At 43.3% G+C, this 21,096-nt stretch overlaps 1 protein-coding gene across 6 annotated transcripts in view; it reads right to left on the reverse strand.

Annotated features, from left to right (window-relative positions):
• LOC119402142 (phospholipid-transporting ATPase ABCA3-like) overlaps positions 1-21,096 on the reverse strand; it is a 77,160-nt gene that overhangs the window by 53,144 nt on the left and 2,920 nt on the right. For all 6 annotated transcript variants that reach the window (XM_049418515.1, XM_049418512.1, XM_049418511.1 and 3 more), the window contains exon 2: positions 18,919-19,293. In XM_049418515.1, coding sequence (XP_049274472.1) covers positions 18,919-19,293 — 375 coding nt within the window. The remainder of the gene's footprint in view (positions 1-18,918; positions 19,294-21,096) is intronic.

Genomic DNA, 21,096 nt, shown 5'->3' on the forward strand with positions numbered 1-21,096 from the left:
ATGCAGACTTTCTGCATCATGAACAACAATTAACTGCTTTGGCTGGTCGTTACGAGTTCTTCTTTTTCTTTTTATTATATGGCAGACATTTTGACACAGCTCTTCCCATTTTCTTTTTTTCAATGCAAGGCTCAGTTTGACTACACATGCCATGTTGTACTATTTCATAATTACCTTCTTCCCCTACGGATTCAGCTGAAAGGTTCCATTCACAGCATAGCAATGCTGGTTGTCACTCAATGAGTAGACATTGACCAACGTCGATCTATATTTGCTAAACAGTTTAGCACACACGAAGAGCGTATTATTTTTACCCTCTGCGCTAAATGACGACAAACAACCGTTCCATGGCATATATTAAGCCCCGCGTTTTTTAATAAAGGGCTGTTGGTGATGCATGCGCCCTTGCACAAAGATAGAGAGCGCATAAAAAAGGAAGGAGCGTGCAGCGCATCAGCAAAATGCCATGCAAGTTACGAGGCAGCTGTCAGGGCACACAAATAGAGAGAAAAATGCTAGACAAACCGTGTTGGTGTGTAAAGGGCTGGGGATGCCAACGTGCCCGCAGCTGTGCACGCAAGCATTCCTACACTGAATCATGAATGCCATACCCTACATGTTTATGAGGCCTTTCTTTCTCGTTTTATTCCTGACATGACAGTCTGGGCACATTGGTAATCCATTTCTCAGCAATGTGAAAGTGCAAGGAAAACGTGGATGAAAAAAGGGCTTCTCTAGAAGCGTTTTTCGCTGCTAAAAGACTCAAGGATGATGTAGCACCCACGCGTGTGTCAATGCGTGCCTTTTTTCGTCCGTAGTTTCCCCTGCCCTTTTACCTTTCTTAAGAATGGTTTGTTCTGTACACGCCTGTCCATCCAGTAAGCGTTTACCGACCTGACCTCAAAATTATGAGGGTAAGTGACCGCAAACAATGCAAGTCTTACATTAAATGTCATAGCAGAGGGTGCAAGTCTAAAGTGCAGTGCGCGAGGGTTTTTATACAGAGGTTGTTTTTAATGTGGCCACGGAATTTGGGTGTCGTACCTGCGATACTACACTCAGGGGAGAAACGAGGCAGCCACTGTGCTAGTGACAGGTAGATGTTGAAGGAACACTGAAAAATATTTCTATGTACACCTGGGTAGGGGCAATAAAATGGCTGTGATGCCTTTTGAGAAATACAGTGTATGCAAGATGAATTAGTGAACAAGCGTGACCGGAGATGCTTGGAATGCAATGTTACCTTACGGCAGTGCGCGTCACAAACAAGGACGAAACGGACCCATAGAGATTGACAAAGATGTAAACACTGATGCCAGCGCTTACGTCTTCGTCTATCTTTATGTGTCCGTTTCGTCCTTGCTTTTGATGTGTGCTGCCATAAACTATTGTGAACCAGTACGTCTTAAGCAATGTTACCTCTTGCCACTCCCTCAAATCATCAGTCTAACTTGGACGAGGCGTTGTCAAAAGCGATGTGCTACGTGCCATTGCATTCCTTTCTCTTCTTCTGGCAGTGCGTTACACTACAAAACAAAACTATTTCTCTCATATTAATAAATTAACCTTTCCCAATGCACCACTACTTCCGTGAGGAGATGCCTTGTAGGCCGCAAAACGTGCAGAAAGAAAATGCAGGCTGCAATGCCACCTTGGAGTTACCACTCGACTTCACAGTGATGTCGGAGATTTTGAGAGCATTCACTAGGCTCTACGTGTTCCTTTAAAAGTAAAAGTTATTAAACTGTGTTCTAAGGAGGCCAAAGACTTAACGTGGCAAGTTTCAGGAGAAATTATTGAACCAATGCAGCCAAAATATAAAAAAAAGAAAGATCAAAATCCATAACGTTGCACTGACACAGAGATGCTCAGGCTCCAGTGCAAGATCTCGAGGTGACCTTTGATGCTCGTTTCCCATTTCAATAATAAATCTACGATCACAAATTTAACAACTGACTCCTCAAAGCATGATAGCTTATGGCAGCGTCCATCAGAGATAAGGACGACACAGAACACAAGAGAGAGAGAAAAAGGTAGAGGAAAGACAGGGAAAGAACACAAGAATAGACATAAAATAAGGCCACTGAAACTTCACCTGTTGCTTACTGCTGACGAACAAGCTTAAATATGTGCTTCAACGCATGCATTGAATCATTCGACGAAAAACCTAATAAAAAGATGAGGTGTGCCAATTTAAAAAATCATGTCAACTGAATTCATCTCACATAGAAGTATAATATATGCGAGCCACCTATTACTGCCACCCTTTGATGCATAAAAACCTCTCATTTTTTTATCAGACAGACAACCTCCTTAAAGGAGCCTGAAATGCCTTGTTGTTTTATGTCGGTGCCTATTAAACGTAGTTATCCATGGTCCGCATCCGACTCGGGTTCGCAAGAATGACAGAGGAGCAGCGACAGTACAGCCAAGATACATCAACTGCCACTTCCTCACTTCCTAAAATGTTGCACACACACGTTCAAGCTTGTGCTTACAAGTGATTCATTGTAATGAACAACTGTACAATGGCTGGCACCTACAGGCTGTTATGGCCAAGTACTTCATCGTTGATTTAATATGCGTCAGAAAACGAGCACGAGCAGGAGACTGCGAGTGATACATTGCACAGGGTTGTCTATTGCACAGAGAGGAGTAATGTATGGTCCACAGGCTCGCAGTAGACGAATCTACACATTAGGTGCCTTCGTCAGTGACTCAGTAGTGCTACACAGCTAACGAATATCCCCTTCACTCACTTTCAGTCTCTCAACCTCCTTCCCTCGATTCATCCACAATGTCTCACCATCGAATTCTCTTAAGAAAAAAATTCAGGAGCTCTTGCCCAACCAGGAAAACGAGGGCAAGCGAAGCTTGGTGTGCGCGTGCCTTACCCACTACTTTTATTTCTTTCATTCTTTCTTTCTATCGCATTGCAAAACGCTCCCTCCAATGCTCCCTCCTTCCCTCCATGCTGGGAATTGGACTTTCATCCATGTGCTTAGCAGCGCAACGCTTCAGTTGCTACAGTCAACAATGACAGTCATGCGTTCATATCCAGGCAACAATGAAACATGGCAACGTGAAATGACAAGTCAGCTCGATAAAAGGTCAGATTGCCATGTCAGAAACGGCTGATCGCTGACAAGCCCAAGATCAACAAAGCATTTTTCATTGGAAAGCAGCGCATATAAATACGCATGTGACCGGCGCACCTACAAGAGCTGCATTTCGGTAGGCTCGCCAGTACCGGGCTTTTCGCTTACAATGTTGCCACTGAAATCGGGGGTTACAAAAGCTTTTCTTAAAACTTGAACTTGCCCTTGCAGCCTCCTTCCCCACCACCACCTGAGACTAGAACACTTCAGTTCAGCTGAAATGCATCCATCTTGATGCCATGGCAAATAAGAGGCCCAAACGAGCTCCTTTCATCGATACCAGCTGTCACTCGCCTATGCAAATGCATGCCCATGTCATTTCCGTCTAGTATACAAAAGCAAATGCACACAAAGCAGCAAGGAAGTACGCCTTTCAGTACCTGACAAAACTGTGAAATCTTAAATAGCACAGCTGCGATAGACACCTCTTTTGGGGCCCTACAAAGAATGAGTCGTGAAGTCGTCTACTCCTAGGAAAATGAAATGGCAAAGTTGCAGCTCTGAAATGTTCATTAGTGGTGATACGAACGCGTGGATGAAAAAAATGCCATTGGCATAAGCTTGAACATGTGACCAGAAAGTAATGCACAGAAAAACATGCTAAGTTTCAGAAATGGGATATCCTGTTTTCTCGATATTACTGTACCAAATTGAGCTGTTTTTTTTAGTATGTTACGATTGATTGATACTTTAAAAAGACTGCTCTTACTGTGAAAAGATGCTTGGCAAGCCAAAAGAAAACTCATAATCAACGCTGCCAATGATGCCGTCTTGAAATTACCATACGAGCTTGACATTCTGTTTATCGGCAAAGAAGGGCTACCCTGTGTTCTAGGAAAAAAACGAACTCACCAACACCGCCCAGTGCTAGTAGTACATAAGAAAAAACGGTGGGTGAATTCAGTCAGAAATAGTTATCGGACATCACTATACACTGTTACAGAGGGTGCATACAAGAGACCGAGGAAGATACTGTTTTCAAATACCTAGAACATCCAGCTAGCAAGCTTTGATAACTAACATAACAAGCCAAAACAGCCTAAACATTTAAAAATAAGGGAAATAAAATGTGGCGCGTCTCACAATCACATCGTGGCTGCAGTGGGTAAGACCCCAGAATTTAGTTGTTTTTTTTTTTTTAAGAGAATGTAACTTCCAGCCCTGCCACCAACCCACTTTAGCACAGTGGATGCTACAGCAACAACTAAATGCAGCACGACCTACATTTTTGTTCATAATATGCAGGCAATACAAGTGTGGACCAATTTTTTCAGATAGATTCATGCATTCCAAGCACTGAATGAACAGCTGTCTCACTTCTTATTTTCATTTATGCTGTTTGAATCACCGCAGAGATATCTTGCGAATGTCCGTTTATTTATTTTTTTTCTAATTCTATGTTACCCGAAAAAACTGACATAGCTCACCTGAGGGATAGCCAGTGTCAAAATAGCTAATTAAAATGCTCCATAATGCTCCATAATGCTCCTTAACGCCATAATCATTTACTGCAGGGCACACATTGCAGTTGTTAATGAATTCCAGCTGCAGTGAAGTCATACGTATCTAGTGGAAATAATGAGCCTGCCCCCACTTTTCCTGACATTCACCTCAGACGTACGAGAAGTGCGCACTGGGGTTATAAGAGAACTGACACAGAAATTTAGTGCAGGACTTTTCTCTTTTTTTTTGTACTTTTTAGGCAGCTGTCTAATCTGCAATTACAGCACAAAGCCTCAATTTTTTATAACTGTCGGAAGTTATACATGCGACGGCTCACGTGTGGATGGGGGAACGAAGAGAATGAAGATGAAGAGAGTTGGGAGTAAATTGCCTCGACAATTTTGTAAAGCTTCTACTCCATAAATTACCCGCCACAGTTGTCTAGTAGTTATGATGCTCGGCTGCTGACCCGAAGGTCGCGGGATCAAATCCTGGCCGTAACGCCCACATTTCGATGGAGGCGAAATGCTAGAGGCCAGTGTACTGAGATTTACATGCATGTTAAAGAACCCCACGTGGTCGAAATTTACGGAGCCCTCCACTACGACATCCCTCGTAATCATAATCGTATCATGGTTTTGGGACGTAAAACTCCATCATTTATTATATTATACTCTACAAATTACCCTATTCTTAAGTTTCATGTAAATTTATAAAACCACCCAATTCTCGGACAAACCCCCGCAATATGTGTGAGCCACAATTAATGGGTGAGCAAGAACAAGAACGGGTGCTCTGACCGATGAAGTGTCTCCTTCGTCACATACATTACAGCATTACAGCATTACACATACATTACATGACCCGCTCAAAGTCACCACCAAGAGCGAATAGCCTATGCATATTGCCAAGAGCAATGATGGAGCTTACGTGGTTTCACAAAGAACTCAATAACACACCGGTCCGATCAGCACAGTGGTTGAAGGCCATGTTGGCATTGTGTGACATGGTCTTCATGACCATTTTGCCAGAACAAAGCTGCGACCATGCTCTGGCAAGAGGGTCACAACAATGACCGCATTGCCAGAAGCTGCCAAACTGGCTTTCCTTTTGGGAACGTTTCTTGGAAACACTGAGAACCAACAATGCCCTTAACTGCACAGTCGAGTGCTGAATGGAATAAGCTTTCCATTGTTCCATAGCATGGTCATACTAAGCTTTCCATGGTTCCATGGCATGGTCATAGTTTGTGTGCACATACTAAGCGTCAGTGTGACTCTGCCACATGAGTTTCGAGTGACACTATAGTAGTCTCCTTCACATTCAATCTGATGTTGCACTTACAGCATGTTATGAAAGGGTTGCACAAAGACATGACATAGACATATGGTGTTTACTGAGAAAATTAAGGTCCCAGAGTGGTGTTGCTGGGTCGACAGATATCCGATGAAGAGTTAAATGAAACAGACAAAAATTTTATAACCTGCATTCCTTTAAGGTAAATCTGAACAGACAGTGAGGCCCCTTTTGTAAATGTGTTAACTGGGACAGCGATTAAATTTGCAGCGGACTCTAAGGATGCACACCTTGACAGTGGCATCAGTCTTAGGATTGATAAGGAGACATGACTGAGCATTGCGATTTTCTCGGGCAGCCAATTGCTGCGTATTCGAAAGAAATTTGACTGACGAGAGCATTCTGGCACAGGCAGTTTCTGTTTAAATCTGCTCATTCACAAAACTGAAAAGAAATGAACATAGAACAGAACGGATGATGTCACGGTACAGCATAGCAGCCCGTCTTATCCACAAAGCCACTACAGTGGGTTGAGCCATGAAATGGCTACATGGACCTTATATAGACTTTCAGGAATTAGACGTCACTTTGTTCGCAAACATACTCTCAAAGGGGTACTGACACCAATTCTTTAAACCGAGTTTACTGTGACGTATCAAACTCCTGTATACAGAGACAGCTCTGAGCAAGTGCGAAGCTCAGTAAATGCTAATATTTTCTTTTGACATTAAGAGGGCATGGTAGGGTAAACCGATGAAAACAATGACTTTTTTAAATTTTATTACTAAATATAATACGCACTCTGAAGAGCAAAAGTGTGCATTGGCGAGCGCGTAGGAGCCCTCCAAGCCATTAAAAAATTGCACTAAAAACCACACCTCCTGACGGATGCGAGGCTTTGTTGACACGTCGTTTTCCATCGTTGTTTCTGTGTGTATGTATTTTTTAATATTAAATATGGCTAGATCGGATAAATACATTCATCAGTTTTGATTGCAAATTTTCCCACCAGGGATGCTTTAGTAATGCAGTCATTGGTTTGTGTTGTGAGAACTTTCGGCAGGTCTTTTAAACATGAAGGTATGTTTTCTCCGAATCAGTATTTTGAAACTTTTCCTAACTTGATGTACCTTTTCTGGAGAACTATCCAACCAACTGCATTGAAATTTTCTCAGATTATAATTAAATACTTTCCCAATAGTCCAACCTAAAACTGAAAAATTTTGCAAGTTATATTCAAGAAAAAAAAGACTAATTGGAAAGAATCTATGACAACATGTGACAAGTAAGGACAATATTCTTTTTTTCTTCTGAGATAAACGTAGGAACAAGTTCTTTTATATGGGAATTAATGCCACTACTATGTGGAAGTAGTGTGCAAAATTTCAGTCATGCAGTTTTTTGTTTTTTAGAAAAGGTACATTTAACACCCCAGTATAAAATTTTGTACTCAATACAAAAATGTAAGAAAAGCTACAGAGTAAAAATTACAAGAAATGAAAGTCAGAAGCTTCTTTTTGAACATGCAACATTCCACAATAAAATATGCAACAGTTCCCGAGATATACAGCTAAAACCAAGATGGCCCATTTACCCTACCATACCCTACTGCGCACTAAAGCGCACCTACTGATATCGACACTAGTGTGATGTCAGGCTGCAGTATCAATTCTGGTGACTTCACGCACCAGTAAGGCTAGTTGTGATGACGTCCGGTTGTGTGTCACAAATAGAGCGGAGCGGCCATGGCTACGTCACAATATCTTGCGCGAGTACGTGACGAGAAGCTCATAACCATTTTTTGATGTTGTGGTACAGCAGGAGCCAAAACTAGCTTTTAAGAGCATGCGATTAACTTTTCAGGATACACTCACGCTTACCAGCAAAATTTTCTAGGCTCTTGAGGGCTTGTCCTCTCAATTGACACAAAGGAAATGACAGCTGAAAATTTTCATGTCAGTACCCCTTCAAAGGGACCAATGAAACAATTTTTTATTGAATTCTTTACAATGCCCAAATTAAACCCGAAAAGTTTTCGAAAAAATGAGATGGAGAGATTTTTCGTAGAAAGGCAAGAGGTCGGCCTGAGCTATAGTTTGCTCCCGAAAGAATGACACTCCGAACAGCTGTGTACGACAGCTCCCCCTGTGACATAATTCCAAGGCTCCAATGCCATCCGAGCGAAGACCTAAAAAAGAAGACCCGTGCACCCTACTACTACAGCGGCACACCGAGTGTAATCACCCGAAAAGATATAAAAAAAAAAAAAGGAAGCAGACGTGCGTACTGCCAGCTGGGGCGATTGCTTGCACATGCTGTAGTGCCCCACATTTATAATTTCCTCTCTCTGGTTCAAGTGGGTGATGCATTGCCACACCATTTCCTGTTGGGAGCTGACACAGAAAGCAATAAAGAAAGGGCGCACGTTACGTGGTCCCTCTGACACAGAATTTTAAACTATTGTTTGCTGAGGACGAAGGTTGGGAAAAAAAAAAAGAGGCCAACATTCGGGAAAGTTAGCACGGTGCAAAGCATAGTGCTAATTGTTGTAGCCTGAAACAGGGACGCGCACCTAGCTGGTGGAATGCTTGTGCCAGCAATGAAAGCATGAAATTATTTCCCTGGCACAAAGCATCGCGTTGACTTATGTGTGTCCCCCTTCATTTTATGTTTGCTATAAAAGACTCGGTCGTTATCAATGGGTGTACATGGATTACATAATAATCGCAAGCACCACTATCACATTTATGTACCTTTATCTATCTCCTCCGTGTTTCAGAAAAGCAAGCGAGATAAGGCTGTGGCCTTTCGAGGACATCAATAGTACCATTGAGATTACTTCAACTGCAATACTGTGACACCTGCCAAGATAGAGAGTGGAACGAGATATGTTCTTCCGGCTGATAAGAAACACTCCACATTGACTCGGACCCACAAAAGCAACTGCACGATTTCTGCTTTACCGATGCTTCATTCACAGAGCAGGACACTGAAGCCTGCTTCGTAGAACACACATACAAGTATGCCACACAAGAACTCAAGTGCAATAATTATGGGTGTGTATGACGACATTTAATAGTGTACGCAGGGTGTTTCAACTCACTCGCGCTAAGCTTTTAATTTACAAAGGTGACACTACGCAGGCACAAGCGACAGAGAAGTGCTCACTGCGTTCTGGAGCAGCTGAGGCAATGCTTCCTGATGATAATCATTAATAATTAACAATGACTAATTAGCTTGCTTTTAAAGGCATCAACCTAAAAGCAACTCTTTGAATAAAGGAGTACCGAATGATGAGACATATCCAACTGATTTCTGTTTCCTGAAGATATAAAACATCATTACGACAGAGTTCATCTAATACAAAAATAGCTCGATTATCCCTGAGAATTTGTTATAACCATATAATTATGAAACCATTGCAACGGCAAGAATATTGATATGGGGTTGTTTGAGTATATAAAATATAAAATATGTATTTACAGAGAGGAATTAGTAAAAGGGTCAAGATGGCTGACCGCCACACTCGCACGCCAGTCAAGCTCTTCAGCCCTTCGTCTTCCTTCACTTCCTCTCCATAACAATATGTTCCATTTACTTTGCAATAACAGATCATTCGTTAAATCCATATTTGCTATATTGAGGCCTGGCAGTGGGTGAAATGGGTAAAATTTTTGTAAGCACTAAGAAAAAGTTCAGAATGTCAGGAAAAGTACCAGTGGACTAGGCGTTTGCACGCTGTGACGTTGCCACCTACAAACACATCTCAAACGAACCATTGCTCACGTTCACGAAATGACACGTAAACAGGTTGTAGGCGATAATTGCAGAATGCCGACGATTCTAGGTGAAGTGGACTCACCTCATAATGATAAAGCAGACGTAGAAGCTTGTGAGAGCCTCAACCACTGATAAGAGTGTAGAGGTTGCAAGATAACGGGTGGTGATTCAAGCGAAACAGTAATCGCAGCTGTTGTTCTAGAACTAGTGTTTTCGATTACAGCCTACATGCACATTCCGTATGCATGAAGTACAATTCGCCCATTAGAGGCCGGTTTGATAGCTCTAATGTCATTGTGTACCAGGACCTACTTGTATACAGTACTCGCAGATCGAAATGCGAAAACTTAGAGCTAAGTAGTGAGTGTATTCTCGTTCCCACCATCTTCAGTTCGTGTCATATCAGGGTAATTTGGGCTCTTTACATTTACATTAGAGCCAAGGTTACCTTTAGTGGCCAGATTCGTATCGACATGATGCAATTATCTTGAGCAATTGCTCATAGCAGTATACATACTAAAAAATTTATGCCACGTTTCAATCCATGAGGACTGTACGTACATTAAGGAAACATCTAAGCGAGAAGACTGCATCAATGTTCAATACAGTTAACATTTTCTTCATTGAACCTAACACTTTAAGGGTTGGCAAATTAATTTTTATTAGTCTATTAGGCTCATTTGAAAAACAGTCTGGGTCACTGAACAGGCGGGTTAACAATACAGAGTTGCTTTGACCTCGTGCACCTTTTCTTAGAGGTTACGAATGTGCGTACTTTAAACATGAACTTTGACTGGCAGCCAATCTCTAACAATGGCATTGTTAGAGTGTGAGCCATCTTAGCTTGAAAGTGTGACTCACTGCCTTTATCTCCCTCTTTTTTGTTGTCTTTCTTTTTCTCAAGTTGGAGTGGTGAGAGAGTTTTTTTACGTAGTTCTTAATTTCTTCCTGACATCACCCATTTGTTGTCCACAACAAGTTTCTTTTAGGTACGATCACTTCCTCTTATAGCGCGATAGCATTAAAGAGCTCGTTTCACAGAAATTTCGCTGTCTGCATCAGTGTCACTGGTTGTGAGTGAAAAATCAGTGTTGCCACGAGTGAAAAATCGAGAAAGATGCAAATAAAATAAATAATAAAGATCTTTCGTTTGAGTGAGAATCAAACCCAGGCCTTCTGTGTGGCAAGCAGGCGTTCTGCCGCTGAGCCATGCCAATGCTTGAGCCTGTTTCGCAAATGAAACACAACATGAATATTATGTAGTGGGAGGAGTCCTCTTAACGCATGTAATATTGCGTGCCAGAAGTGTAGAATTGCACCTGGCATCAAAACATGTGCATTGCGCAACGAGCGGGTGTTCTAAAAGCCCACCAATTACAAAGTGCTCAGACATATTTAAACATCATCATCAACAAAAGCATCAACAAAGTGAGCAGCAGTGTAGGTTCGCGTCTTGCCTTACGGACATGTAGTGGGCCCTTTGCCGATTCGCAAAAGGAAGAATTATGGCGCAGTGGCCATTTCGCAACTGTACTTGCAGTAGGCATTCTGGGATAGTTGGAAACGGCCAATGTTATGCGCAGAGATGTTCGTTTCCTTGCAGTATGGTTGAGGCATCCACCGAGAATTGTAGACGAGCTAGCATTTGAGAAGGCAATGCGCACGGGGCCCGACTACACTATCGCGTTCTACTCTTGAAGGGAAAGCTCAAGCGTCCTCCAAGTTTTTCCGTTCTCCGATACATTTTTTGCCCTCTTTTATTTCTCATAAGCTCTCAACATTTACAAGCAATCTTTTTTAAACGGCAACTACGCATACAAAAAAAATTTTGAAGGACAACTGCAAATAACTTTTCAGATTGGCAACTTAGGCACGCGATAAAAAAAATTACAAAGCAACAAAAGCAACGCGTCACAACAACTAACATCAGTGAATAACTAGAAAAGCATTTTTCCTTTGTGAAACACATCATGACTTTTTCATCAGGCTAATTTGCACATTATTTCACACATGACGAGTGCCGTCTATCTTATTATATACTTCCGTGGGCTAAATTGCAGAGAAAAGACGGGGAATTCGTAAGTAAATTTCCCAAGAAACGAAAAACTCGCACACACTGTATTAGCTCAAAATACAGACTCAGATTTTTAATCAGCATATGCTGATTAAATATGTCAAAATGAAAAAAAAAAAGAAATGAAAACGAAGGGAGAGCGATAACTAGAATATTACAAAGTGCGAAATGGCTTAGCCACGTTTAGTGTTTAGCCGCGTTACACTTGGCCTCGAGATCCTGGAGTGGCGCCCTCTCGCGTGTGACGTCAGAGCGGGGACTCCTCTCTCAACCGCGCCGCAGCAGCCGCTGCTCCTGTATGCGGATCGTCTGCTTCAGGCGCTTCAGGCGGGAACTTTATCGAACGAACAGTCCCGCGACGGTCAACTAACGCCTGCAACGAATGTTTTCGAGTGTAATATTGAACTTGTTTTAGTTGCAGCCCAATTGACAGGGCCAAGAAATCCCCCGGATGGCCGACGAGTGCGTCGATGCCACCGACCTAAGAAAGTGAAACTACGTGTGAGTGTTCTCGCTCGTTATCCTGTTTCCGCCGTACGATACTAATTAGTTTGGGTGTTTCTTTCAATATTTCAGTAAGCGTGCCGTTCTCTGCAGCATCTACAAGCACGTAGATAAAGCTTGTGAAAGGTCGCGGTGCCTCATCGAGGGCGAGGCGGTGTACGACGCAGGCCACGTTGTTGAAAGCGCGGTCGAGGCCGTCAACGGAGATGGCATCACCGTCGCAGCTCTCGTGCTGCAAACAAGTGCGCACGCAAGTGCCGCCTTGTTGCACAACCCCCTGCCGATCCCCATGATCGCAGTTTGTCCCGTAATTTTGGTTCAGTGAGAACGATGTTACGTCGTAGTTCATATTAATACCGCACAGGGCCGTCGCATGGGTATTTGAATATAACAAATAGCTAATCGCTGATTATATCACGCACAGGGCCACAGAGATTAACGTGGAATATGCAAGCTGGGTCTAGTTTCACGCCACGCAGCCTAACGAAAAGCTTAGAGTTCCGCTTTTAAAAAAAGTGTCTGCACTGCCTCAGGCGAAAACTTTTAGTGAATGTGCCCTAAACAGCGGCAACAGGTTTCGCTTATGAATTTATGATAAGCAGTCCGCTAGGCGCGCGCTTGCCTTCATAAGTAAAATACGTATGTACACCATCCAAATGCAGCCGTAGTCTCAGATATCCTGCGCAACTCAGCTGAGCTCACGAGGCGCGCTTTCCTGCGAGGCGATTCGGAGGCCGCGTCGTCGGCTCCTTGTCTAGCGGCCTTCGCGGCAGGTTGTGGGACGGCACCACACCTGGTGTAAGTCTTTTATGCTTATAGCCTGCGTGCAATAAGCGAGGCGCTTAAACGCGGTCACAAGCTTACCTAAGAGTGGCGCGTACGGTGGGTAGCAGAAGTCACTGTCCGCAAAGTGCTTGCTGCACACGGTCGATGAAGACATGGGGCGCTTTCCCATTCTGAGCTTGACTATGCACTTCCTCTTCAGCTTCGGGTCCTTAGGATAATTGTGAAAGCTCACGCCTTTTTCATGATCGGACGAAGTACACTGAGGCACAGAGCACTATTCACGATTGCGCAGCACTCGCCACGGAGACAAACAGCCGCAGTTCTAAGAAACAAAAAGCTGTGCTTCTAAATGAACGTTAAAAGCAGACCCACGGTTGTTCGAACAGCGTCAGTAGCCACCATACGCAAGATAACCAATTGAATTGCTTTTTTGTTGAGATTTCCTACAACGGCGGTTTCAACCAAAGTATCTAAAAACGTTGGTTTCAACACGGCGCTGGGCCTACGTAGCAGACGAAAGCGCGCGAATCCTCGCTCTGACGGAGTCCGGTCCGGAACCCGTGAGCTGCTTCTCCGTAATGTTCTTTGTCAGGTGTCGCTCTGACGTCATACAGGATGGATAGATGGATGCTATGAGCGTCCCCTTTATAACGGGGCGGTGACATGTCTGCCACCAGGCTCGAAGAAAAAAAAAAGAAAAAAAACCTTCCTTGTTTTATGTTGGCCTAATACCTTATCCACATTGATTAAATCTATGTTATTATATCAAAAAAATATAAATTCACGGTCCATCTCTCTGCCTCTTAAGGCAGAGTGACCTTATTTTTACCCATTATTTATTTTTGTACTTTATCTCTACCTTTCTGCCACCAATACTCTAAGTGTCTCTTACTTATTTCTATCGCGGACGTGCTCAGCTTTCCATTGTTGTCCCTAAAACCCAAGGCTTCCTGTAGACTCGTGCCCACATTCAATCAGTACATGTTCCATCATTTCCTTAGTTCCCCCGCAGCATGTACATTGTTCTTCTTCGTTACTGAATCTCGCTTTATAACTACGCATTCTAAGGCAGCCCGACCTCGCTTCAAACAGTAAAGCGCTTCCCCTTGAATTATCATAAAACCTTTCCCTCCTTATTTCGTTCTTTCCCTTTCGGTAGTTACTCACAGCTGGCTTCTTTTCCATCGCTGTCATCCAATAAATCCTCCCCGCCTCTCTGACCTTCCGCTTAATGCTCCTTGTTGCCATATCGCCCGCACTGCTAGCCGTATATTTACTTGTGAGCCTCCTAGTTCTTTTTCTCCACTGCGTGTCAACGCTTTTTCTATACAAATACCTGAAAACCTTCTCTGTCCATCTACTCTCCTTTATTTTCCTCAGCCTCTCTTCGAATCTCATTTTGCTCTGAGCTTCCCTCACTTGAAAGCCTGTCCATCCCATATCTCCCTTCACAGCCTCATTTGTCGTCTTCCCGTGAGCGCCCAACGCGAGGCGGCCCACCGTCCTTTGATTTACATCCATTCCTGATTGTACCTCTGACTTCATGCACACCACTGAGTTCCCAAATGTAAGCCCCGGGACCATCACACCCTTCCACAGCCCTCAAAGCACCTCGTACCTATTGTACCCCCATAAAGCTCTGTGCTTCATAATTGCAGCATTCCTCTTTCCCTTTGCTACCGATGCTTTCTCTTGTACCTCCATATATCTATCCCCCTCATTTACCCATACTCCAAGGTACTTGTACTCGTTTACCCTCGGTATTTTTTGGCCCTGTATGAAGACCGCATGGTCTTCGTGATCATTGAATACCATCAATCCACATTTTGTTGCACTAAATCCTAGTCCTAGAGCCTCACATTCCCTTCCGCATATATCTGCCAGTCGCTGTATATCATCTTGACTGTCCGCAAATAAGACAATATCATCAGCATAAAATAGACCTGGGAGCTTCTGCTCAACCATCGTGCCGACCTGTTTGTGTGACAAATTAAATCTAATTTTGCTACCTTCTAGCGCTTTTTCCATCCTCACCATGTACAGCATGAATAACAGCGGGGACAAAGGACATCCCTGTCTCAGCCCCTTGCTAATTTCAACGCTGTCCTTGCTACTTATTCCTTCCCATTCTATACAAACTGTATTTTCTCGGTATATTTCCCTCAAAAGCTGTATACAGTCGTCCCCTATGCGCACTTCTTTCAATATATCCCACAAAATTTCCTGATTAACATTGTCATACGCCCCGGTGATATCTAGATAAGCTACGTATAAGGGCCTGTTTTCTATTTTCGATATTTCTATACACTGGGTAAGAACAAACAGATTATCGTCTAACCGCCTGTCGATTCGAAATCCATTCTGAAGTTCTCCCAAAATATCATTTTGTTCTACCCACGGTTCTATTTTTAATTTTTAATTTTACTGCCTGCATCGCCAACCTGTATAGCGCAGATGTAATGGTTAGCGGTCTATACAAGCGAATGTTATCCTTTTCTCCCCTGCCTTTATAGATTAAGTTCATTCTACTTTTTCGCCAACTGTCTGGTATTTCCCTCTCCTGTAAGCACTTTTCTACGGCGTTCAGCAGTGCTTCTTTGGTGTTATGTCCGAGTTCGTTAATGAGGCTGACGGGAACCCCATCTGAGCCCGGAGTAGTGCGCTTAGGAATATTTCCTTCGGCCTTCTTCCAATTGAAATTCTCTAGTACTACATCTTCGTCAGTTGCACTCCTTTGCGTACTTTTACTCACCGGGGGAATCCCCTGGGTGACCTTTTTAAACGAATTGGCTGTTATCTTTCGGATGTAACCTAGCGCTTCGTGCCCTTCCAATTGATTTCCTCCTTCATCTACCAAACGTTGTTGCATTGTGACAGACTTCCTACCTAGCGCTTTTAGGTCGCTCCAAAATATCCTGGGTGCGGACTTCTTCTTTTCGCGAATCTCTGTCATCCAGCGTTCACTTTCACCTTTAATTTTTGCCTCGACTAATTTCTGCACAATGGATTTTTGCTCTAAATATATTTCCCATATTTGGTTGACTTCGTCCTGTGGCCACTTCTCCTTTTTTGCCTGTCAGTGCTCCCGTGATGCCTCACGTCGCTTCTCAATCGCCTCCCGGATTTCTTTGTTCCACCAACTTTTTGGCTTTCTCTTTCCTTTCCAACAAATAGTTTTCTTCTCTTTTTCCATTTCTTTCGTGATTACATGTAGCAGCTCACTATACTTCCAGTCTTTGCCTGGTAGTTCGTCTACTTTTTCCTCGACCCTTGCGGCTATATTTGTTATTTGTTTGTCATTTAGATACAAGCTGCCAAACTTAGATTCTATGTTCTTATTTTCAGTTTTATATCCCATTTGTAATATTATGCGTTTATGATCACTACCCAAGCTGTTAATGCCTTTCTCGTCTATTTTCATCTCTCTAAGTTTGTCATATATTCCTTCTGTCATGAGACAATAATGAATGCTCGATTGCCTGTTTCCGACTTCCCACGTGATCTGCCCCTCACACTTAGGCCCCACGTTAACTATCTCAAGACTATGTTGCTCGCAGAGATCTAGCAATAACTTGCCATTGGTGTCTGAATATCCGTCAAGGTCATGAATGTGAGCATTCATGTCCCCTAGAAGGATTATTCCAGCATCATGACCAAATTCTTTAATATCGGTGCTTATGCATTTCACTACCTCCAGATTCTTTTCTCTGCAGTTATTCCCCGTCCACAAGTAAGCTACACCTAGCCAAGTTTTCTTTCCACCTACTGTGCCCGAAACCCAGAGGTGCTCTGAACACGTCTGTTTCACTCTATCCCATTTTGTTCTGCTATGAATTAGCATTCCAACACCGCCACCTCTCCTTTCTGATGTGATCCTGTTACATCCTTCCATACATACAGGCGCCGTTCGCACCGCCGCCATCGGTCGCACACCAGGCCACTAGCCACGGCTAGTGTAACAAACTCTTGCAGCTTCCTTTGCCGGCAGGTTCAAATTGAAACGAGGACTTTTTATATAATAAAATTCAAACAGTCTTATGTGGAAAGAATGCAGGACTCTGAAAGAGATTGATTGATTTATCGATCTTCTGAGTGACTACTTTGAACTCCTTAAAAAAGCAACACGAGAGACGACGAGAGACATCACAGTAGTTGATTGATTACAATCACCCGGATTCAAATTTTTTTTTTCATAAGTACACCAGAGTATGGAAACACGAGAATTTTTCGCATTTCCATCGTGCACATCATAAGAGCTCTCAGACCAGAGAAATCGAACCCAGTCTCGTGCCCAGTAGCAGAAATGAAACTTGCACCTCTTACATGGAGGAAGCATGGCTTCTTAGCTTTTGCACATTACAGCATGTTCTGCATCTAAATTTTCTGTGCACGTTAAGACACTGCACTTTAAAAAATGTCTTCACCATTCTATATTGACACCCACTACTCATCATCATCTGCTCTGCATGGCATTCTTTTTTAGCATTACGTTTCCAGTACTTTAATGTCATGAAAGACATATTCATTTATAAGCAGCATTCGTACGATGAAAGTAGCAGGCCCACAGCACTAAGCAAAGAAAGTGTCAGAAAGGTCAAGTGGTAGAGCCTGACCTTTGTGTTTCGTACTACTTCTTTCTCCAGTCTTTGTTTCTTGGTTTGCATTCATATGTATCCCTGTGAGGTCAACAAACTCACCCAGCAGCAAGTCTTACTCAAAGGAAATTTATAACAGATGGAGGCTATTGCTCGTGAAGAAGGTATGCCTCAAAAGGCGTAAAAATGCTTTAAAGTATGCACTTTAAGGCAAGAAAAGCCAGGCCTTTGAGGAACACGCAGCACAGTCCCAGCGTATGCTGAAAGAGCGGCCTTTCTAGAGCCCGTTGTAAACTTTCTTGGGCAACTATTACCAGTACACTTGCAAGGTACCCCACTAGACCATCAATCGTAATTTTTTCGAAGTAGGCAAGCACCCATTATGCCGTTATTTGTCATTCTGTGGAGAAGCGAGGTACGCGCGGCACATCTGTTAGGGATTATGTGCACTTTGTTGATGCTATGACTTATGACGATGAATTATGACTGAGCCCTTTGTAATGGGTCAGACGTTTTAAATGACCCACTTGTTATGCAATTTGCATTGTGTGATGCCTGGTTGTTATGTTACTCTTCTACCACGCTATATTACATATGTTAATGCAATTCCTTGCCTCACATGACGCCTGTGTAGGGTCTTTTTGTGAAGAAGTTTCAAGCACCAGCGTGGCTCTATGGCAGAACACTCGACTACCACGCAGAGGGCCGGGGTTCCAATCCCATCCGATCCTGGATTATGTTTTTCTTATTTTGCACGATAGCGGTTATGGACACCGGCGGCGGTGGACAACTACGCCACCAAAATCGGCTGTTGTGATTTCATGAGAGCTTTTGCTGTAAAGGTGCATTTGAGGTGCATTTATGCTACAAAACAATAATCGTCATCCACCTAGCATGCTTTCCTTGTGTTATCACCACGCACCTATAACGTCCCGCTAACGACCAGAATACCACTATCAGCGAGCCAGAATTAGCGAGCCAAATTAGCGAGAATACCAAAATTAGCGAGCCCACAGTTTTCAATATAGGAAACGCGAGCGGGCCGGATGACAATTATCGCTGCATGGCCAAAAGACGCCCCAAGCCTTGAATTGTACGACCCAGAACGGGGTGCCATTGTGGTGATTGTCAATTTCCGCCATCGATCAATGCTGACTGGCCCAGAAGGCTGCTACTACATCTCCGATAGGCTCAAAATGCCACCATTATGAAATATGACAATATGGCGGAATCTGACTGTGTTCAGAATATCATCCACAGCGAAAGACAAGAGAGGACTCACCACTTCCAAAGACAGCTCTCATAAGATTGTTGCCGTACGTTGTGTTAGGTGCATAGGGATACGGGGGCAGCACTGGGTGCGAAAAGCTTGGCGTGAACTCCTTATAGATGGTGGCGTTCATCCGCACAATCGGTTCGGTGCCGTTGTTGAAGCCCAGACTGCGGAGGTACAACAGCACTCCCGAGAGCACGAGTGGTACCGCCATGGTGAAGAAGGTGAGCACATAGTGACGTTTGAACGAGTACACGACAATGTTCTTCCAGAGGATCACTCGCAGCTGCCGCCAGAATCCCATGGTGCACCTCTGGTGTAGTTGGTCGGGACGCTCTTTGCCCCCGTTTTCTTCAGAGGCTTGGAGAAAGGTTTCGGATTTTCCTGAAAGTAAGAAAATACGAAGGAGAATGAACGAATGTCCTCACTTTCAGTGAGAATGTTACAGTTGAAATTTCAGTTGGTGCTTTCTCATGCTGAAATTTATACTTTCACACAATAGACTTTTATTTGCGATTGATTACGAATAAAAATGCTCTACCAAGTGTATTTGTTACTTGGCATGACTCAGGCATCGCCTACGGCAGCGGCTGCTGGGACGTCCCTCGTGAATCCCCTGGCAGCTTAAACTCCTCAGGATCTTTCAACAAAGTTCTTGACTGACTGGTATGGTGCCAAGTAACCAATACACATGGTAGATGTTTCTTGGCACAGTACCAAGTTGTTGCAATCAGATCACATTTCACAAAATGTACGCATAGGCCAATGTAGTTGCCCAAGGAAATTGCTAGAGATATGCCAGTGCAAAAGAACAATCAATTTTTACTTCAGCAATGAAAGGCATGTGATACGAGTGTCACGTGATGCTCTTTTGATTGCGATTAAATTTCCTGGTTGAGATTGGCTCCTGTTTGCAGCTTATGCAAAGTAGCCAATCGCAATCGAGAAATTCGATCATGACTGAAAGTGCATCATGCGACACCTGTTTCCCTTGCCTTCCATCGCTGAAGTAATGAACATATCTATTTTGTTTCTCTTTTGGGGCACAGCAAGTGGTGGCGAATGGAAATATCCACACAGACAGTTTAAATGTTACGTTCATAGGCTGAATGTTTTTTTTTTTTTTTTGGCTTGGCGAAAAGACCCGTTTACATGATGCAATGATTCCTTACACTCAATTTTTTTGTTTCTCCAATCGTTCGCTGCTGATGAGTGACTAGTAAAATCACACATTCATGAGCACTATATGAACCACTGACAAATGGCGGGAAGGAAAGAAAAAAGGAAGAATTGGAGTTGCCACATTATTCGGAACAAGGTCTCTATACAAAAAAAGGTCACCTAACAACCTCAGCTTAGCCGTGGCAGTCACATTTCGATGGAGGCAAAATGCTAGAGGCCCGTGTACAGTGCGATGTCAGTTCACTTTAAAAAACACCAGATGGTCGAAATTTCCAGAGCCCTCCACGACGGCGCCCCTCATAATCATATTGTGGTTTTGGCGCGTAAAACCCCACATATTATTGAACCTCAGTTTATCTTCAACCACTGACAGTAGTTCGGCAACAGAGATTAAACAGCACATAAACCACGTCATGATAGCCCACCATAGATGCAACAAATGCTTTTCACAGGCAACGAAGAAGGAAATGCTGTTCAAACAAGCCATTTGGTTTACAGCTCAAGCCAGGTTTAAACAACATAACTGCAAACGAAACCCAAATGGCTAATAAGAACACATTTGAGGTTCTTTTGAGTCTCCATGGCCTCTCTCATAAAGAAGGTAATCTTAGAGCCTGTGGAAATGACTAAAGAACTGAGACACATGCATCAGCATGACTTCGGCAGTACTATAACTACCACAGAAAAAAGAAGCGTATCTTTAGGAGGTGGCTGCCAATATTACATGCATCCTTGGTATATCTGTAGCTGTGTGTGTGGGAAGGAATGAAACAGACTCAACTGTTCCACAGTGCTCTCATTGCAAAAGTTACAAGTTAAGCATGTCGATGGCCGTACGAGGATCGATGCAGTGCAAAACTTCTGTGAGAAATGCACAGCTAGTGCAATTTTGCACCCAACAGGGGTTTGCTCGCAGTTCACGACGTGCGCAGGCGTCTAACTGCCCTTTAATTTGACATCTACGACGCAGTTGCACGCAAATTTATTATGGAGATTTAATTAGAC

The sequence above is a fragment of the Rhipicephalus sanguineus genome, chromosome 8, assembly GCF_013339695.2.
Source record: "Rhipicephalus sanguineus isolate Rsan-2018 chromosome 8, BIME_Rsan_1.4, whole genome shotgun sequence".
Taxonomy (NCBI): Eukaryota; Metazoa; Arthropoda; class Arachnida; order Ixodida; family Ixodidae; genus Rhipicephalus; species Rhipicephalus sanguineus.